The sequence below is a fragment of the Diabrotica undecimpunctata genome, chromosome 10, assembly GCF_040954645.1.
Source record: "Diabrotica undecimpunctata isolate CICGRU chromosome 10, icDiaUnde3, whole genome shotgun sequence".
NCBI classification, from domain to species: domain Eukaryota; kingdom Metazoa; phylum Arthropoda; class Insecta; order Coleoptera; family Chrysomelidae; genus Diabrotica; species Diabrotica undecimpunctata.
Window position 1 is genome coordinate 76,913,770 of NC_092812.1, and position 22,883 is coordinate 76,936,652.

The following is a 22,883-nucleotide window of genomic DNA, read 5'->3' on the forward strand; positions in this document are numbered from 1 at the left end:
ATTAGTATTAAGACACTATTAACACAGAATAAATAACAATCAGAATGCCCACTCTCAGATGCCGCCTTTGAAGTTTGTCAGCACGCGATCGCCATATTGTAAACGGAAACATAGACTCGAATTGAGAAATTTGTGATAAGCTACGACAGAACTGTAATTTAAATTTTGAGAGATTAATAATTTAGTACATTTGAAATAATTTAATCTATTCTTCAACTAAAAGTACGAATAAAATAGTGCATATTATGTCTATAGTTGCCGTAAATAAATTAAACCGGGTTAATTTTTCTGTGCACACCAGATAAAATGTCACTGAACAGCACTGGTTCCGTTTAAAACATGGCTGATTGCGTCTGCGCGAACGAGATGCGCGTACTTATTTTTTCAAGAAAAGTGGGCATTCTGATTGTTTATTATTCTGTGCTATTGACAACACTTATATTTACCCATTTAACCCACACTGAATGAAAAACGTGAGAAAGCCTATACATATCTTGTATCTGCATGTAAGTACAGTTTATATACTCTTTTAAACTAGGTATACATAATTTATAATATACCTGATAGAATAATTATAATTTATAATTTTAGCATTTAAGTGACCTTTCCGGAGACCTGAAGATGAACAGTAAAGTTACTTGTTCGAGACTGGTCGTCTAAGGTACAATAAATTGATTGTGAGTAAGTTTTATATTTATTTCTTTAACGTTGTTACCCTTAGAATTTTAAATAGGAAAGAAGGATATAATAAGTTAAATGAAATAAATGTTGCTTTTACAAGATAAATAGACTGCAACTTATTATCGGATGTAACGAGAATGAAAGAGATGAGTCATTACAACAGTTTGTTGTGGAATATGATTTAGACATACTGAATATAGGAAACAAACTAACTTGCCTAGCTACCTAATGAAAGGAAGTAATTGATATAACAGGGTCCACGACCCATGTGGCTAGAACTGTTAAAAAATGGTATGTGTCAGATGAGGCATCTTGTTCAGACCAAAGACACATCTGTTTTGAAATAACATCTAACACGTCCATCAAGGAAAGATGTCGCGATCCTAATGTAACAAACTAGAAAGTACGTCAAGCAGACCTGGAATGTTGTTTAGGCAAGGTTACAGGGAAGATAAGACATACACTGGATCTAGACATGGTTGCCAAACAATTACAACAGAGTGTCATATCGTTGTTCGAAGACAATTGTCCGGAGATAGTGGGAAAGTGCCCTGGTGTCCTGGTGGAATAACAACCTTGATAATCAGAGGAAAGTCAGACGAAAATTTAATTTCGACAAAAAATCAGGTGTGTGGGGGATCATTATTGCAAAGGTCTGACTGAATATATTAAAGAACTGAGAAGGGTAAAACTAGAATCGTGGAGAAGGCATTGAGATAAGATACAACAGACTGCGAAAATCTCAAGGCTCCATACAGTTCTCTCCAAGGACCGTCAGATAAGTATACCCTCACTCCAAAAGAAGTAAGATGAATACAGAAAGAATGGTGAAGAGGGAGCACTTTACTATACCATCACTCCAAAAGAAGTAAGATGAATACAGAAAGAATGGTAAAGAGGGAGTAATTTACTAAGTATAAAAAAACTGATACCCGTAGATACATGGCAGCACATTGGGCTGGAGACCATAACTTATGGTTCTAGGGAAAACTGGCATGTGGCAAAAGAAGTTGTAGATCAGAACAAAATCAAATGGACAATAAACTCATTTAAGCTGTATAAATCACTGGGTCCTGGCAGGATTTACCTAATACTTCTACAGAAGGGAAATGAGCTTCCATATAAAAAGTTTTATGGTACTAGATAGAATGCAACAGGCTCTGACTTGCAGAATGGACTTCAAATGTAGGGCTTAACATGAGTCCTCAGAAGTCCAAAATCCTAAAATTTACCAGAAGGAGGAATTTAGAGGGATTGTTCCTCTAAACCTGGAATATATAGATCTAAATATGGTAAGTACCTTGGGGTAATATTAGAATTGAGGCTTAAGTGGAATCAGCAGATAGAACGTATAACCAAGAGAGCGGTGAATTCATAACATGGTGGTAAAACCAACAATTATATATGCATCAGTTTTGTGGCGGCAAAGGTGCAGCAAAATAGTACCGTCCCTCAAACTAAGTAAAGGCAAAGACTTGCTTGCCTGGAACTCCCTCCTTTACACATAGTTATAAGGGGAGGCGACAAGTTATAGCTGATAATCAGCTACAAAATATTTCGGTCCAAAGCCAGCCGTAGATATGCCAAAAAACAACGTCTGCGACCGAAAAAACCTAAAATGGAAAAAAAAACTCAGGAATTAGCTTAGAGTAACTGTTTAACTAATTAAAAGTTTTCTTACTGGACATGCGCCAGTCAAGGGACACCTGCAGGGGTCTGTGTCATGGACACTTAAGCTAGAGACTCTGTAGCAGAGAATCTGAAACAATCAAACACATCTTGAATGACTGCCTTGAAACACTTTTTTGAGACTATCAAGTGACTCTAAAAACATATGGTACCCATTCATTAGACCTGTAAAACTAGTTCAGGGTACCAGAATTCTAGAATGGGTATCATGAATGAATGGAAGATGTCCAGAGCAACCGGTTCATAACAGACGGCTTTCGAAAAAAAAAAAATGGATTATCTTAAATCTGTTTATAAAACAACCCGACGATATCCACAAACTTAAAAGACGAATTACATCAGCACACCGTTTAATTCCATCTGAAGTTTTCCAAAATGTTAGATATGAGATCGGAAAAAGACTTTGTTATTGTTTAGAGCAAAATGGACAACATTTTCAACAATTATTAAGATGTAAGTATGTACATGTCTGTTTTTTTATTGATTAATTTTTTGCTAATTAAGGTATTGTTATAAAAGTAAAATCAGACGTATAGCGTATAGACTATATTTTTTCATGTTATTCAAGCGTTGGAACGGTGCCAATTAATCGTCAAACGGTTTCAAATTAAAGAAGCCTCAATAAAATAATTGTTATTTATATAATAACTTTATATCCACTTATCTCAGAGCAGAAAAGTTCTAATTACTTTCGTGACAATCGAACATGATTTTTTGGCAACTGCTAAGTTCAAAATGATCTGCAATTTGATCGCTTTTCATTTAAAACTTAAAGGGTAACATTTATCGTTGCTAGGGGAATAAATATTGAGGTCTAAAAATATTCGCTGAAAGTCTTCCCCATAAAAACAAAATTTACTGTCTTCCCGATTTTTCGTATTATTTCCAGGAATAAACGAATTAATGAAGTGAAATTTTCAAATTGCCACACTGTATACTTCTTCAGGACATATATATTATTCTAATGCAATATATAGTTATACTTATCCTGTAAAATACATAAGAGAATTTATATTGATCTCCAATAGACTTCCCCTTTTTTGCCTTGAACCCTTGGTTACAGACAGTTACTAAAGTAAATATCTAATCAACTTAATAATAAGCACGAAAAGAAAAACAAATGAGACGCAAAACTTACAAATAAAAAAAGCAAAGGCAAATTCTTCAATTATATTTTTGTCTTACATGCTGTCTGACGTAATTTCGTCATTTATCGGTCCGTTGCAAGTAAATACTGGAAAAGAATCAACTTGAATGGGTTCTAAAGGCGTAGCCAGATCATTTTCATCAATAGAGAAGGCCTTATCTAAAATATTTTGTTGGGACAGCTTTCCCTTGTAACCTAAAAATATATTACACATTAGAAAAGCTTTAAATATTAGTTGATAAAAAGCTGTTTATTTTATTGTCAAATAGTTTTGTAGCATAGTTTTGTAAATTGTATACTTTGAAAAATCATTTTTTTAAGTGTTCTGCATTAAATAACAATAAAAGTCACTTCAAGTATTTAATTGGTGACTTTAATGTCAAAGTGGGAAAGAGAAACGACAAGGAACATGTCGTGGGAAATTATGGAGTCGGCGAGAGAAATAAAAGGGGAGAAAGACTCAATTCATTCTTTAAGAAAAAATCGAACAGAAAATGGACTTAAGTAGCACCAAATGGAATCACTAAGAACGAAATTGACTTCATTCTAACCAACAAGATTGTTACAATAAAAGATGTCAGTATAATAAATAAATTTCAAACACGCAGCGACCATAAACTAATCAGAGCAAAAATTGTTCTAGACCTGAAACTAGAAAGAATAAAATTAATCACAAAACCAAGAGTAATTGATGTAAATATTAACAATTTAAAAGAAAACCCAGATCACTACCAAAGGACAATTGATGGAAGATTACATGACTGAATCGACAGCTCTAAATGGAAATCATCCTTGATAGTGCCAAAGAATTCGGAGGCCCTAAACAACAAAATTAACATACCAAACTGTCTGATAAAACCAAAATATTGCCAAAACAAAAAAGAGAAATAAAAGTAAGTAGCAACATGCAGAGAATACAATACACAGAACTTTGCAAGACAATAAGGAAAAGTATTAAGGATGACATAAGAAAATACAATGGAAGACTGGTAGAAAATGCAATCGAAAACAGGAACAACTATAAGAAAACAAGAAAAGCATTAATCATTGGGAAGAAGAAAATCGTTGCTCTAACAAGCGAAAACGCCAGAATTGCAGACAGAAATAAAATAATACAACTCGTGACTAAATTCTACAGCGAACTACACAAAGCCCCTGAAACACTTGAAGAAGCAATCAGTAACCAAGAATATGTACCAGAAGTCCTTCCGTAAGAAGTAGAATCGACATTTACAAAAATCCGTTAAAATAGATAATGCGTAGACAACTTAACAGATTTAGAGTCTGAGATAAACGGTTTTTCACATTGCAGTATTCTTCGATATCACCAAGGCATACGACACGGTTTAGAGGTTCAATCTTCTTCTTCTTATAGTGCCGTGCACCTATAGCGCGTTGGCGAATTATCTTAAGGCCAGATGTCTGTCTTTTGCGGCATGCAAAAGATCGCCAGTGTTATTTATGCCTGTCCAGTTCTTTATGTTCCGTAGCCACGACATTTGTTTGCGACCTACTCCTCTCTTGCCTTCAATCTTTCCCTGGATGATTAGTTGAGAGATTGCGTATTTTTTTCCTCTCAGAATATGGCCGAGGTATCCAATTTTTTGTACCTTGATCACATCGAGTAGTTCTCTCTCAATATTTCAGAGGTTCAATATTATATCAAAATTACACTAATGGGGAATCAGAGGTAATATGCTAAGATTCATGGAAAACTTTCTTCAGTCAAGAGCTTTCTTTGTCCGTGCCGATAATTCCATTTCAACAAAAAAAATTCAGGAAAACGGAACACCTCAGGGGTCAGTTATAAGCCCAACTGTTTTTCTGGTGGCTATCAAAGATATACTTGACCACTACTCCCCACTAGTTAAGGGAACATTATATGCCGACGATCTGAATATATTTGCAAAGGGCAAGAATATAAGAGTTATTCAAAAACACAAAAATCCAATAAAGATATGGTCCACGTCAGTAGGCGTGCAATTCTTCCCACTAAAAACAAGATGCATGCTTTTCTCAAGAAGGCACCGGTCCCAAAGAACACGTTTAAAACTGTATGGCGAGCCGCTCATATTCTCAGACAAAATTAATTTTCTCGGAATGGAATTCGACCAAAAACTAACATGGAAACAATATATTTCAAAAATAAAAAAGTCTTGACAAAATGGATTAAATGTAATGAAAACATTATCAAATAAAAAATGGGAAACCGACGAAACCACATTATTAAATGTTGATCACTTATTACATATTGGTCACTCGTTAGATAAAAATAGATTATGGGACTATTGTATTTATAATTTCAAAACTTCACCCTGTAATATTCATAATAGACCCTACATGATATAGTTCATGGGTTATCAGGGAGCCTTTAAAAATATAAAAATATACAGCGTATTCCATTAAAAATAAAGTTTTTGGACTATGCTAGGCTTGCGTGAGTCACCCTGTATATTTAAATTTATGTTTGAAAAGGGCATATTTATACAGTGTGTCAATTTTACAACTTACAATGGGCTATATTTCACGAACAAAAGCTGATCGAAAAAGGCTTGAAACCGTTTCTAAGATAGTAAGGGGAAACTAAAATGACATGAAAGAGAACTCACCCCCCTAGGCCCCACCCACCACAACCAAAAAAGTTTAAATTGCAAACCCCCACTTGTGATGCCTCATTAAAAAGAATATAAAAAATACTATCCAATGGTATACATAATAATTATACAGGGTGAAGCAATAATTGTGAAACTTTGGCTTGAATGGAAAATTTAATGAAGTTTTTGTTGATGCTGTTGATGACCCTGTATAATTAATATTTAATAATTATACAGGGTGTTAATATCAGCCGACTTACTAAGACTTTTGTATTTGTAATGCTATCTTCCGGACTATTATTTTTAATGATAAGTGCCCGTCGGAATTTTTTTTGTTAAATAAAAACTTATTTTGCCGTTTTTGCAAAACAACTTGAAAACATCTGTTTTTTGGGTTCTGTCAGATTCAATAATTTTTGGTTTATTTGAGAATTTTAAATGTCATTAGTTTTCATCATTTATACGATCGGTATTGTCATTCAGCTGTATTTATCACAATGGTTTACAGTATACCTGAACGAATGAAGAACGCGTCATATTTGCCTCCCAGAAACAATGTTATTGATGGAGCACCTTCTCACTAATCAGCTCCAGTTAGGCACTGGTTGGATACTAGTTATCCGAACAAATGGATTGGAAGGAGAGGTCCTATTGAGTGACCACCGAGGTCACCAGACTTACCGCCGCCTGACTTTTTTCTATGGGGTTACCTCAAGTCAGTTGTTTGTAAAACTCAACCTCCGTCACTTGGGGAATTGCGAGAAAGTTTATAGTCTTTTTAATGATGTATCACAAGTAGCGGTTTGCAATTTAAACTTTTTTGGTTGTGGTGGGTGGGGTCTAGGGGGTTGATGGGGATGAGTTCTCTTTCATGTCATTTTAATTCCCCCTTACTATCCTAGAAACAGTTTCAAGAATTTTTCGACATCAGCTTTTGTTCGTGGGATATAACCCATTGTAAGTTTTAAAATTGACACACTGTATATTAAAGTCGATGGGTTCCAGCGTTATTTTTTAATATTCCCAGCAATTTAAAATTATGGAGAAAGCAGCACTTCGCATTGCCACCGGTGCATTTAGAACCACACCAGTTAATAATCTGCAATACCTTACAGGAAAACGACCTCTTACCCCACGAAGAAAGTATATCTCGTATGCATCCTCAGTCGCCAGTAACAAATTCCTCCCAGTGTTTTGAAATGCATTCACGGAACGTTACCTAAAAACGTATAACAAAAGTGGGTTCGATTCAACATTCTACGAAAGGGTCCTAAGAAATTTAGAAAATCTGCAACTAAAAGTTCCTAACTTCTTTCCTTCAAATGTAAAAAGTCCCCCTCCCTGGTTAATCATGATTCTCGAAATCAATACGATCCTACTCCAATATCACAAATCTGAGTCATCAACCCACTGTAAGGAGAGATTGAGACTTACGGGAAAAGTTTTTGCATTTATAGAGATGCCTCCAAATCTGCAAACGGCGTAACACCAGCATTTGTCACACCACATTCCTCTTCCCAATTTAAATTAATATCAGCTACTTCTATATACACAGCAGAATTATATGCAACATTACAAGCCTTCTTTCATATCAACAGTACACACCATTCTTCTTCCGTCATTATCAGAGATTCTCTAAACTCATTAACAACAATCGGTCAACTATACACTAAGAACCCCTTAGCCTTACTCGTCAAGAAAGAACTTGCTGACTTACAACAATCTGGTTCCGAAGTCAAAATTATGTAGGTTCCATCTCACATGGGAAGACAAGGTAATGAAAAAAGCGGACCTCCAAGCAAGAGAAGCTACCAAAAATGATCATGCTATAATAGTGTCCAAAGCTATCTACAATCATATAAAACAGCTAGTCAAAGAAAAAGTTATTAGTGCGTGGCAAAACAAGTGGGACTTATCAGAATCTAAATTAAAAGAAATTACATCGAGATAGTGAAACCGTACACCTAAAAAGAGCTCACCCGGTAAAAATCTCTTGACTTCGATTAAGTCATACCAATATTACTCATTAGTATCTAATGACTAAGGAACATGACATTCTAGTGTGTAAAAATTATCAAGTCAACACCTAACAGAAACTGAATCATCTGAAACTGAAACATCTAACTGCAAATATAAGTGAACAGATAAAATAACAATGTGTTAACAGTATTAGGTGAACATTTAATTACCACAAACTTAATTAAAATTCTAAACGATATATCTTTATATAATTTAATATAATAGAAAGGAGGAAAGCTTGGGTTCGTTCGAAAAAAAAATATTTCCATGAGCCTTTTTTGCATAATCGCTTTCTTGAGATACCCCAAAATGAGGTTCAAGAGGTCGCTCAGGCGAAAAGTTGTTCAAATTTTTTTAAACTATTTTAACAATCAATTTTTTCATCAATTTTTTCGGCCCCGACAAATTTACAGGAATGGAAGAGGAATAAAAATCACAAATAAGAGACTTGCTGGCCAAAAATATGAAAGCAGAGGAACAATTAAGATAAAGAAATGTGTCCAGGAGTATATGCATAGGATAGGTGTAGGTAACAATGTGGAATATTTAACGAGGATGAAAGACAACGACTTTTCCCAAGTTGTACAGTTTACCAACTTAGGGGAACTTAGCTTCCCACATAACCTAAAAAATCTAGCTAAAAGCAAAAATAACTACAGTACAGAAATTAAACTTCTTGATCGCCGTGTAAGAAGAGAGTTTTTCCCTAAAAACTTTTGATATTAGCGATAGTCGCTTTAAGGTTTTGTGTAAAAAAGTTGACAAAGACAATTTTGTGGAATCTTATAAAAGAAGAAAAAAATCCCCACTGACAAAGTATCAGATAATGCAAGAAAAAGAGTGATAGAACACATCAGATTATTTCCGCATTATAGGAATCATTACTCTTACAATAAAAATCCAAATACGAAATACCTTTCGTCCGATTTAACCATTCGTAAAATGTTTTATCTCTAGAAAGATAATAGTTGAACTGATAACGACAAACCCCCAGTTAAGGAATCATATTAACGACATATTTTGATACTGAATTCAATTTAAAATTTCACCATCCTCATTCAGACACATGTAATAAATGCGATCGATTGGTAAACTTAATTTCATCATCACCTGGAGACGAAAAAAAGAAGTACGGGACAGAACTAGAACTTCATCAACGGCAAGCAAAAAAAGCTACAAGTAGTAATAAAGATGTGGAAAAAAAAGTAAAAATGGAAAAAGCACAATAATAGCTGTATGCTTCGATCTTCAGAAGACACTACCAATACTACTACAAACTACAAACGAAGCCAACTATTTAAGGCATAGTCGCTATGCGGACGTACAATTTTTGTATCATTGATCTTGTTAATCGAATATCAAATCAAACATACTAATTTTCGTCTAAAAATACTTTGGAAGAGTTGAGATTTTTTGAATATGAAAAATGTAATAAGAATGTTGAACGGCTAGTGAATAATGTTACCTTGGAGCCTCTTGGAGACCAAGCAAAATTAAAAGTTAAATATCATAAATGAAAATTTTTACATCAGCTACTAGAAATCATACCCCCATTAACCATCACTTTTATTATGATTTGCCGCATGAGTCACAGCCGCAAAAAATACAAGGAAAAAAAAGCAAGTACTGCTGTTGAGTCTTCCAAAGAAGACGCAAACGACGAACAAGACGATTACGTAGATTTTTGTCAGATTACGAGTAACTTTAGTGTTATTTAACATAAGAGTAAAATTTGTGTTTTTTAAGAAAAATTAAAAAATAAATCAAAATTAAGTTTTTGTGAAGTTCCTTTCATGTGTTATAAAGGCATTTTTTGCCAAAAGATGCAAAAAAAATAAAATGTTCTCCTCTCCAGAAGTATCTTTAAAATTTCATACTTTGAATTGTTTAGTACTTTAAAATTTTTAAATTTGAAAGTCCAGAATATTTAACGGTGCAAAAACTTTGATGCTTTATGTCTCAAAATATATATTTTGGTACTTGGGTGGTTTTGCTTCTGACCCCTTCATTTGTTAATAATAATTGAATTGTTTAAATGATTGTAACTCCTAAACTATAAGAGCTATTTAATTTTACCAAAATGAAATTGTTCCTTTTGAAAAAAAAAAATGAACAAATTGGTAAACTTTGATCCGATTGTAAGAACCGGATTTGTAACAAATTTTGTGAAAAACAATTGCAAAATAGGCATTCAATGAGGCTTTTCCAAGTATAGCTCAGCTTTCACACGTACGATTAACTTTCAAAATCCCCTTATTTTAAGGGTAATTATTTCAGCTTTTACAAGAACTTTGCAAAATTACTTTATGTTTATTAAAGAAAAAGTTATAACAATTAAACATTACATTACAAACAAAATATCGTTAAAAAGTTGCGAATTAATTTGTTAATAAAAAATTTAAACAAAATTAAGCTACAAACTTTGAAAATCTGACTAATGGAAGTTATAGAACAACTCAAAACGAACATTTTAAGCTTTGGTAAATGTTTCTCTTAATTCTTGACCAAGATATGGAACTTTTAATAACGCGCTCTGAGGTGCACGGTCAGCTCGCAGCGAATTCGGGCGCGCGTAAATCAATTTTCAACATCTGGGCAATAAACATTTACCAAAACTTAAAATGATCGTTTTGAATGGTTTATAACTTCTATTAACCAACTTGCCAACGTTTAAGGCTCAATTTTGTTTAAAACTTTTATAAACAAATTAATTCACAACTTGTTAACGAAAATTTTTCCTATAAACTTCTATAACTTTTTGATTTGTAATGATAAAGTAATACGCATCTCTGAATCTGCTTGGATTTTACGTATGCATATCGTATCTAGAAATTTTTAATGTTTAATTATTGTAACTTTTTTTAATAGAGATAATGTAATTTTGCAAAGTTTATTTTAAAACTGAAATTATTACTTTAAAAATGAATGCATTTTGAAAGTTAATCGCAAGTAAAAAAGGTGAGTTATACTTGGAAAAGCCCTATCGAATACCAATTTGGAATTGTTTTTCACGAAAATTTGTTATAACTCCGATTCTAAAACTCATATCAAAGGTAACCAAACGCCACTTTGTTTACTTTTTCAAAAGGAACAATTTTCATTTTGGTAAAATTAAATATCTCTAATAGTTTAGGATATAAAATTATTTAAACTATTAAATCGTTAATAACAAATTATCTGACGGATTTTCAGCCTGGTACCCTCGAAAAATCGAATCTACGCACCAAAAAAGAAACATTAAAAAACGTCAAGATACCAAGGGGACATAAAAGTGCATACTCGACCACCTCTTGGCGCCTAGATTATAGCACATAGGTCGCACAAGGGGCGTTCACTGCCCGAAAGTAGGTATGAGCTTAGTGTGTCCTACATGGGGATGCACGCGGCACGTCCCGCATTTTGTCCCTCGAGAAGGGACAGCAATTTTTGTTGCGTGACGGGACGCGGGATGGGACAGCGATTTTTCTGCGAGACGGGACAGGGGAGGGGACTGGCACTTTATCCCGCGGGACGTCCCGCATGTCCCGTAAAAACTGCACTTTTATTATTATCGGAATGACTTGGTGATTAAAGTTACACAAATATCGGCAACGTAAAAATATTGATAGAATTTAAAAAGTTTTCTGTTTTAATAATTCATATTGATGAAACATAATTATTACATTTAGAATAACAGAAAATTTTAAATTGTTACAAAAAAATCTTTTTGATTTATTGCGAGGCACGCCTGGTATGCAAAAAATTGTTTTGGTTTAGGTACTCCTAATAATCCGATAACCGACATTACAACGACACCACCAGATGATGATACATTTTAATGTAACCGTCAACGTGATAAATAAAAATAACTTTCTTTCTTTTGTGTCAGTAATTCAAAATTAATACGATTCAGAATCCAAGATAAAGAATGGGATTTACTAAAACCAATAGGTTTCTTAAAAACTGCAAAAAAGCTACACATTTCCTAAGAGAGGAAAAGTATGTTACGCTTCCCAGTGTGGTCATGTACATACATTTATCACTCAACTACCTCGACAAACAAATATTAGAAATTAATACTGACCAAAACAATGACGACGAATTCAATTTGAATAAATCTTTTATATCAGCAAGAAATAAGATTATCAAATATTATCGGAATGGGACAGTTCCTTGAAACAATAAATAGAGATAAAACTCAGAGAACAAAAACATGAAAAAAATAGCCTCAACCTGGAAGCAACAAGGAAGTTGGATTTTCTTTTGGGTCCTCTAGTGGCGAGGACGATCTCAAAATTTTGTCATCTTACAAGAAAAGAGTGCGCCTTGAAGACGAACTGGATCGATATCTAGAAGAAGAACGAGAAGACAGAAACGTGGCCATCTTATCTCGGTGGAAAGACAACCAGAATAAATTTCCTACCATGGCTCGTTTGGCCAGGGATATCCTACCAGTTCCACCTACGTCCATCCCAGCAAAAAGGCTCTTTTTCAGAACCAACTTGACCATGAGGAAAGAAAGAAACCGACGAGGATTCAGGGGCACCAAATAAGACCTTTTTTTATTTTTAGTTTTACGAAAAAAGTTATTCTTTATAAGTTCTGCATGTTCTAAAACCTAAAATACAATCGATACTAATTGAAAAATACGCTTATATCATCCATACAAACCGCAGTTTGTACATACATTAAACGAAAAAGATTATGATAAACGGTCACATTGTTAGCGGTAATAGGTGCTTTTATGCATACAAAGACCTAATGAAAAGTAAATTACTGAATCGGGAGTATAAGCTTAGAATCTACAAAACAGTAATTAGACCAGTGGTTCCATATGGATGTGAAACGTGGACCCTTTCAAGCACTGATGAAAATCAAATCTATAGATGCAATTAATTTTTCTTGAATTGTGCATATTATTTTTACAATTACTTTTCTTGAATGAAAAACATTACAAATATATTTTAAATAAACTAATTGTTATAAACTTTATATAATTATAAACTATATAATTATAAATAAAAATTGTAAAATTAAGTATGTAAATTATTATAGGTTAATTATATATACAGATTACTTCCATAATTTTTATTTATAATTATATAAAGTTAGTAACAATTAATTTATGTAAAATATAATTATAATTTTTTTGAGAAAAAGTAATTGTAAAAATAATAAGCATCATTCAAGAAAAATTAAAAAGTATAGATTTGATTTTCAAATACAAAATTAATTTTTATAAAATTTATTATTACAATATATTATTTACAACTATAATACATAATTGTTTAAGTTGCTTATTATTTCATATCCTTTTCAACAAATTTCTTGGTTAAATAAACAATTCACAAATTAACTAAATACATTTTTATAATCTATGCCACGAAGTACTCCCAATTAAAAAAAAAAAAATTTTCGTTGATTAGAATCGGATATACTGCGACTTTTATAAATTTGAATTTATGAATTCAGTTTTTGAAATTGTAAAATCGCATCGCTTTAAACCCTTTACCTGTGGCGCATCTTGGACGGTGTATTTTTTAAAGGGATTGTTTTTAATTTTTTTTTGTCTAAACTTCAACTTTTAATCTTTCAAATGATTCTTTTTGAGTCGGTTATTGTTTATAAACAAAGTCCCGATGAATTTTTGAAAAAAAAAAAAGGCTAACTCATGTTTTAAGGGTCGTAGGATATTATGTTTTTTTTGGAATTCGTGTAAAAATGCCAACATAACGAATACAAAAAAATAACTTACTACATTTTATTGCGACTGAGTTATTGTAATTGTTTATACGCTTAAAGTAACAGTACTTTTGCAATTCTATTTTACAATATTTAACATAAAACTTTTAATCACTAAATGATTTAATTTGATAAAATAAGCTTTTTCTTCAATCTGGTGCTTTCAGAAGTCATGTAGACCTAATAGTTTACGCATAATAACGTTGTAGATTAAAGCTTTTTGCATAAACAATTTCAATTTTGCAATAACTATTCAGTGAAACTTCTTGAAATTTTTAAAGTTGAATATTTGTAATATTACCTTTATTCTCAAGCAAAATCATAGTTTTTTGTGCATTTTTAGGAAAGTTACTAAGAATTTTCAAAAAATCAACTTTTGAAGCTATTTTGCAATAACTAAGCAACAAATTAACAAAAATAACTTTAGAAACCCTCATTTTAAAGAATTTTCTATGCTTTTCAGTAAAATTCTGTCACTTTTCCATATAACTTACCGGTCTTATTTACTTTTACTATTTAAAATGAAATAGCGATCTTACATTGTTTATATTTTGTTTATAAGTAAAAAATGATGTTTAATCTTTTGCATATTTTGTTTATTACATATTCTTATAACCAAATTTATCGAAAGCAGTTGTTAGATACCTGTATCAACAAATTTCACTGGAAAATCATTGGTTCTCTGGTCTAACAAGGATATTATCGGATCCTAGGCTTGAGTCGTTCATATACTAAATAAGGAGGAGTAAGTAAGGAGCTATATAGTTCTATAATGGTAAGGGGTCGAAATAGAGAGTTTTCCTGGGTTTCTTCTAGAGACAAAATGGAGCATTCTTTGTCTAGCTTGTAGTCCCTAAACTTAATTTTGTAGTTTTCGCTAGAGTTGTTCAAACTCTAGCGAAAACATTGTTTGAATGTTGTTCAAACGTGGAAGCAAGAATTCTAGCCATGTCTCGTAAGAAGAGAATGAAGAGTATTATTTATTTTAAGAGTGTTTTTTATGTTTAAGTGTGTAATTGATGAAGAATAATTTAAACCGGAGATTTTCTTAAAGTATCTTGTTGTTGTGTTAGTTTCGGTATTCTTCATGAGAAGCCAGATTACAGATTTATATATGCACTTTTTGTTTCTATTTTCAGGCGTTTGTTTCTCCGTTAATGTATTTTACTATCCTGCTTGCTTTTGTCACTTATCCTTAATAATATTGTCATTAGATAAACTGATTCTAAAGGAGAATTTTCTGCAGACATTATGGCGATGTTTTTTAATTATTGATAATTTATTATTCAAGAAAACCATAACAACAACATATGAAGTAGAGTACGAGGAAGACGATGAAATAACAGTACAGGAAGTCGGCGATGCAATACGAAGTCTAAAAAATCGAAAAGTATGCGGACAACAAGGTATACCGAACGAATTATTAAAACACATCCAACAAGCATTGCGCGAATTACTGGCGTATGTCTTCACCTTATTCTATAAAGGACATTTAGCCTCGGAGTGGACAAAAGCACATATTAACAACATCTACAAAAAAGGAGATAGAAAGAATTGTTCAAACTACGGGGGGATAAGTGTCATAAATTCACTCTCAAGACAGGAGAAAAATCAGCAAGTCTACAAATTGAAATGGGAACTATAAAATCAAATAAAACCTTCAAACACTTGGGGGTTCAAATAACATCAAAAGCAGAGAGTAACGAAGAAATAAATTCTAGGATTGGCCAAGCAAGAGCAGCCACTAGATAGCTACACGGACTATTGTGGAATAATAAAATAACAGAAGAAAATAAAAGAAGAATTTATAAAACAATAATAGAAAGTATAGGGTTTTACGGCGCCAAACTTTGGGAAATCGATCAAAAAACCAAATCAAAAATTAAGGCAATGGAAATGGACTATTGGAGACGATGTTGCCGGCATACTAGACTTGATAGGATGAGGAACGTAAACATTAGGAGAGAAATGGAAATTGACCTAGACATAATAGGTCAATTTAGGTAATAATATCGAAGGAAAAAGACTAAACTGGTATGGACACCTGCAGAGAATGCCGGAAAATTGATGACCAAAAAAGATAGAAAAATGGACTCCGCCCACTAGACGAAAACGAGGTAAACCAAGACGGTCATGGAGAAGATGCAATGACCGCCAGAGATTTAAAAACTCCTGGCTATCTGTATTAGAATAAAACTTAATTCGACACCACAAGATTTAGTTTTTTTTTACCGAGAAGTTAAAATAGTGAAAAGTTTTTATGATTACTCAATAACATAAAACTATAGGAATAAACAATTGAATGAATCACTTGACATTGATATTTCAATAATAGCTTGTTATTCTATATTTAGTTTAGATACAGGGATACGATTTAGGGGTATACAGGGTGTGGAGCGACAAATTTTGATTAAAAGTAATGGCGGATACAGTTATGTTAAAAATCTGAAATTACGAAGCTGCAGATTTTGGATAGGTTGAGTTAAAATATAATGTTGTCCTGAATGTGGCACTTCCGGTTATACCGGAAGTAGATGTCAACTATTATTGTATATCTATTAGATGTTATTTTAAATAGAATCTAATATTTTTTATTTTATTTTCGAATTCTAAATGATTAGATAAAATGATTAGATAAAATTTGTGCACAATGTCCTATAACAAAAATGAAGTATGTATTTTCGAGTTTATTTCGATTTTTTCAAAATTTTGAAAAAATGTATTTTTGAATCCAGCCACTTTTGAGATATTTCATTATCTAAGTTGAAACATAACACTTAATTATTTCAATATTAATAAAGGGTAGGCCATGGCTCAAAAATTTGATAGTTACAACGTTAATTGTTTATATGTATTGTTTTGGCACTTTTCTTTACCAGTTTGTATTTCATAGTAAATAATCGCAACTGTAGAATTTACTAACGATTTTTTAAATATGATTATTATTTACGGCAAGTCTAATAGAATTGTTGAACGGACTTACCATGTTTTTGCAGAAAAATATCCAAATCGACCAAATGTAACTGGTGATATTGTAAGCAGATTGCTTAAAATCTGCCGTCAGTTTTGTCAATTTAAGACAAAAATTAATAAAAATAAACCACAAGTTTAACCACAATTTAAACGAAATTAATGTTTTGGGTTAAATTAACGGCCTCTCCGAATATCTCCATTAGAGATTGTGAGAGAAATCTTACTTTGTCGAAAAAAAAAGTTATATGGTCTGATGGATTATTGGCAAAAATGGATTATTTAATCGACATAATTACCATTGTTGGTCTAATGAAAATCTACATGTTAGTAGAGAACGTTATTTCCAACATAGTCGGAGTTTTAAGGTTTTTGTACACTAAAAGGCGATAAAATTTTAGGATTAAAATTTTATAAAGATATTGCCACCTTTTTAAGAGAAACCATACGATCAGCGTTACATACAATAGGAAATGGAGCGGCGGTTTCAGCTTGGTATCAACAAGATTCTTCTCATAACTTCGGGCCTGTTGCTCAGCCTCTTTACGAGATGTTTGATTATAGGTGGATTGTCAATCAGGGTCAGTTTCGTTGGCCAGCTCGCTCCCCTGACTTGGCTCCATTAGATTTTGACATTTAGGATTACATTAAAAATCAGGTATTTTCCAAACCTGCTACGACAAAGGAAGATATAATGCAGAATCTTACTTGCTTTTCATTCTCTAAGATCCGACCATATTTACAGAATTACAAGACATAATTTAATGAAAAGGATTCATAAATGTTTAGAAGTAGATGGTGCTAATGTTGAACACTTGTTATAAAACCTTATTTGTTTAATATTACATTTAGTTATTTTAGTTTGTAAGCTATCTAATTAAATTAGTACAAAATACCTAGTAAATGTTTTAATGATATCCCCAATTAATAATCCTTTCATGCTATTGGCTACTTTTCAGAATTAATAACTTATAAAAAAAATAATAAAATATTACCTTAAATAATGTAATCATGGCCTACCCCTTACTACTGTTGAAATAATTAAGTGTTTTTATGTTTTAACTTGGATAATAAAATATCCGAAAAGTGATTGGATTTAGGTATAGGGGATACCAAACGAATTAGATTTAAAAAAATACATCGGAAAATGTAACAAAATACAGGGTGTTCTATTTTAACGAGCAACTTATAAATTATTTAAATTGAGCATGTTGGCGGCTAAGTTTAAAACAACCTGTATGAAATATCAATGAGTTTGACATAATATACAGTTAACGGGCAAGCACTTGTTAATTGTTTACAATTTCACATCACTAGCCTCGTTACTAATGGAGATATGGTTATTCAATGTGGACTAGGATTTTTCAAAATTTTGAAAAAAATAGAAATATCTCAAAAATACTTCATTTTTAGTATAGAATATTATGCAGAAATTTGATCTAAAATTTCATGTAGAATTCGAAAATAAAATAAAAAATATTAGATTCTATTAAAAATAACAAAGTTGATGTCTACTTCCGGTATAACCGGAACTACTTCCGGTATAACCGGAAGTGCCAAATTCAGGACAACATTATATTTCAACTCAGCGTCATCCAACACAAACAGCTTCATAATTTCAGCTTGTTAACATAACTGTATCCGTCATCAATTTAAATGTAAAACGGAATGAAAACTTGGGTCACTTGGCCCAGTCATCAAGGTAGATTTGAACTACTAACCTGGCGATCTACTGGTCGCCAGTATACCTTGGATGTGCAATCACAAGGGATTTGCCAGGAATCTGGTGCATATTGCAATGACTTATTTTAAATTAGATGAAACTAGCCCAAGGTTTTGCTTAATAATTGAGGATCTTTGAGATAGGACACGCTGGTCATGTTTAAGAGCTGTTCAGACAAGCGCTGAAGCAATTCAATTAATTTTGACCACCGCAAAAACAGATGTGTTAACTCTTCGTCCTAACGAAAGAACTTATTTTCACCAGATCTCGCTAAACTTTAATAAGCGTATACATATAATAATCCATTAAGTATTTTTCCATTTTGCAAAGAAGAATTATTCCATGTGCACCTCAAAAAAAATAATATCAAGACTTTCACAGCAGATTAAAATTTCCTGGATTTGAGTGAAGCCGATTATTGGGCGAAGTTCAAACACCGCAGTCTGTTTTGATTATTTCTTCATTTACGATGTGCCATAGCCATTTTTTATTGATGGTTTTGCAAGAGTTCAAAAATTCAGCTTTGTTGTTTATACCCATATGCAAATTGGGGGATGTTCAAGTATTACGTAAGCATTATAGGTGAGCAGAGGGAGGTTTCTAGATGGTGATTATGTCAGCAGGAGATATTTACTTTTTTACAAATATTGCCACTCACAAATTATATTGATATTTGAATTAGACAAATATATATTTGAATGTGGCGTGACAATTAATGAACATTTAGAAAGATCTAATTTCGAGTTTGCAGAAAATGTGTTAAAGTAAAAGCCATGTATGAAGACCGATAACTAATTAAGCGATGACGAGTGAGCCTTAAACATTGACTTTAAAATTTAATAATTCCAATCACTTGAAAAGTAAATGATTAAGTTTCTATATATTATTTTATCCAAAGTTGGATTTTGTTTTATTAAAGACAAATTAACTGAATCTAATATTTATATATATATATATATATATATATATATATATATATATATATATATATATATATATATAAACAACACAGTTTATTAGGGCTGCAGTCAGTAGGTTTGGCCGGGATGTTATAGAAACACTCTTTTGACTTTTGGTCGAGCTTTCGGATTTCTTTTATTCCTTCTTCAAGACACTGTAATTAGAAGAAAGTGTAAATATGTACAACATATCTCAAATTGTCATTACAACTTACTAGTCGTTGAGATTATTTTTGCAAAGTTACGACACTCAACATTAAATACACACATATAAAATATAACATTTAAAATAATGGACAATATACATTTTAAAATTTAGTTGGAAAGTTAAAATTTTGTTAGTAACATCTTTTCATGGTGTGTTTGACTGATCCATAGAGAACAGAAAAAAAAGACAAAAATAGTGTGATTAAAAAGTAATTAGGAGTTCTTGCTATTATATTAATGGAAGTAGCATATTAAACCTGTCTTGATAGTATGCAACATGTTTTGTATGCAGGTGTATTACGGTGTGTATATGTAAAATACCGTAATACACCTGCATACAAAACATGTTACATACTATCAAGACAGGTTTAATATACTACTTCCATTAATTTAATAGCAAGAACTCCTAATTACTTTTTAATCACACTATTTTTGTTTTTTTTTCTGTTCTCTATGGATCAGTCAAACACACCATGAAAAGATGTTACTAACAAAATTTTAACTTTCCAACTAAATTTTAAAATGTATATTGTCCATTATTTTAAATGTTATATTTTTTATGTGTGTTTAAAAAAAAAATAAAAAACAAAAATAACTAAAAATTTTTGAACAAATGTTCTTTTGGGCCTATAACTTTTTTTCTGGTCATTTAACAATAAAATGGCATCAACGCAATATTACAGAGGGCTTTTTATAGAGTAATTTTTACTACAAATTTGTTAAATTTAATGAATTTCTTTGGATTTTACACGCTCCGAAGTTGACCGGGATCTTGAATACACGCAATCTTGTAATGAGGGGTTCAAAGGATTTTCGCGCTGTATCTCGTAAACTAGCAATCGTACAGAAAATTCTATTTGACATTAATTGTAGCAAATTAAATTGTCTACAACTTTATTTGTATTACTTTTTATCGTAAAATGAAAACTAAAAAATTTATTAACAAAAATAACTAAAAATATATTTGAACAAATTTTTTTGGCCTCAACTTTTTTTCTGGTCGTTTCACAATAAAAAGATATCAGAGCAATATTATAGAAGGTTTTCAATGAATAATTTTCACTACAAATGTGTTCAATTTCAATATTTTCTGTGGGTTTTACAGCACTCCCGAAGTTGACCGGGTTCTTGAATACTCATAAGAATACGATAAAAACGAACCATTAGGCTTAGTTTTTTACTACCCATGTTTTTATTCATACAATTTTATTATTTTGTTAACATTAATATTATATTGTTAGTTTATTATCGACCTTTTTCCCGACCATCTATGAGGTAGAGTCTGGAGGCGCGTCTTTTAAGTGGTATCCAAATTAGGCCTAATTTCCTAATTTCCAGGCGAGATGGTCTTGCAGGTTTCCAGGATCCAGGTTTGCTTTGATGGTCCAGGCAGTGGTTCAGGATCTAATTCAGTATCGAAGGTGAATGTTTGCGAAAGAACAGAAGTTAGAATTGGCGTTATTGTGGGTCACATTTTTGAATTTTTCGATTCCTTTTAATATTTCCATAATTCAAAAGGAAACTAAATTCCTGTAGTAGGCTGTAGACCATGTATCATAAAAAATTTTATTTAAAAAATTCCTTTATAAAAGGTATAATAATTAAATTATTATACCTTTTATAAAGGAATTTCTATAATGTCACTGCAGGTATCACTAAAACAATTGGGGCACACTGCAGAGCATTTGAGGCCTAGTTGTCGGCAACCACATACTTTCACAGTCTCCTTTGCATCTGCAGAAAATTAATTTCAGATATTCGGGGTGTGCTGGAGTTTTGAAAGTTATGATCGGTATCCAAATTTTTCCATGCTTTTTCCAGCCCTCTCCCTTGGACTGCTCCCTTCCTAATGCCGTGAACATGACAAGAATGTCAAGCACGACAGTCACAGAATCATAGGCTTGGAATGCAGCAAGATCAAAACGGATGATAACTGTATCTGCATCAGATTTAGCCTGGTCAACACTAAAACCCACTTCTGATAGAGCAGTTTTGAGAAGGTCTATTAAGTTCGTTTTGTACTTTTCATTACCAAGAAATTTATCTTGGAATAATATTGATACGGTGTTTTTACTAAACTCTATCTCTATCCATTGGTGCTTTTTCGTGCGACACAAGCGTACGAGGTAGGGTAAGTATTCAACAACCCGGCCAAGTTCGGAGCGCTGTAAAATCCAAAGAAATTATTGAAATTAAACAAATTTGTAGTGAAAATTATTCTATAAAAAAGCCTCTATGATATAGCTTTGATATCATTATATTGTAAAATTTCAAGAAAAAAAGTTGTAAGGCTCAAAAGGAAATTTGTTCCAAAATTTTTAGTTATTTTTGTTTATAACTTTTTTATTTTCTATTTTACGGTCAAAAGTAATAAAAATAAAGTGTAAACAATTTAACTTTCAACAAATAATGTCTGATAAAACTTTTTGTTATGTTGCTAGTTTAGGAGATAGCGTGAAAACCCTTTCCCCTTATTTTTCCAAGATGGGGGTCGGACAACCAGGATGGCGACTCCACAAACTTGAACTTATACTTACCCTCCCGCTAAGCATAAAAAATGTAAAATTTCAATGTCAACTATAAGTACTAATTACTAATTAGGATTACTAAATAAACTAAAAATTAAATATTAAATAAACTTAAACATAATTTAATCAGTTTTATTTATTAATATTTTAGGTGACGTTTGCGTTCGGAGATTGGTGTAAAGTTAAAAAATATAATAATAATAATAATAATAATAATCTTTATGTCGAATTTTGCAGGGAGTACCCAGAAATTCAAGTAACTGAACAACGAGTTGCTGATCAATACCGTGTAATTATAAGAAACAATCTTATCCCAGAGACTAGACGCAATACCATCAGAAGCCAAGTCGAACGGGAGATTAATCACCAAGAGGTAAATGTGAATCAAGTCCCTAATGAAATACATGAGCAGATTCCTGAGCTTACCATACAAGAAACTCAACCTGATAATACACTACAGGACAACAACGAGTTACGCGATACTCTGGTAAGAGAAATGGCACGTGCTGTACAAGAGTTTAATGGAACAAATCCACTTAGCAGACCACCGCTACCAAAAATAAATTCTTCTAAAAAACTAGGTGCTCTGTTACAAATTATGAATACCGAAGTCCTACCCAATTACGACGTAGAAGCCAATACACT

The 22,883-nt window shown here is 32.3% G+C and overlaps 1 protein-coding gene across 3 annotated transcripts in view; it reads right to left on the reverse strand.

Annotated features, from left to right (window-relative positions):
* Positions 1 to 22,883, reverse strand: part of LOC140452512 (uncharacterized) — a 75,495-nt gene that overhangs the window by 45,096 nt on the left and 7,516 nt on the right. For 2 of the 3 annotated variants that reach the window (XM_072546822.1, XM_072546821.1), the window contains exon 3: positions 3,556 to 3,712. In XM_072546822.1, the coding sequence (XP_072402923.1) occupies positions 3,556 to 3,712 (157 nt within the window). Of the gene's footprint in view, positions 1 to 3,508; positions 3,713 to 22,883 lie in introns of those variants that run through there. The other variant, XM_072546823.1, reaches the window with a different exon arrangement.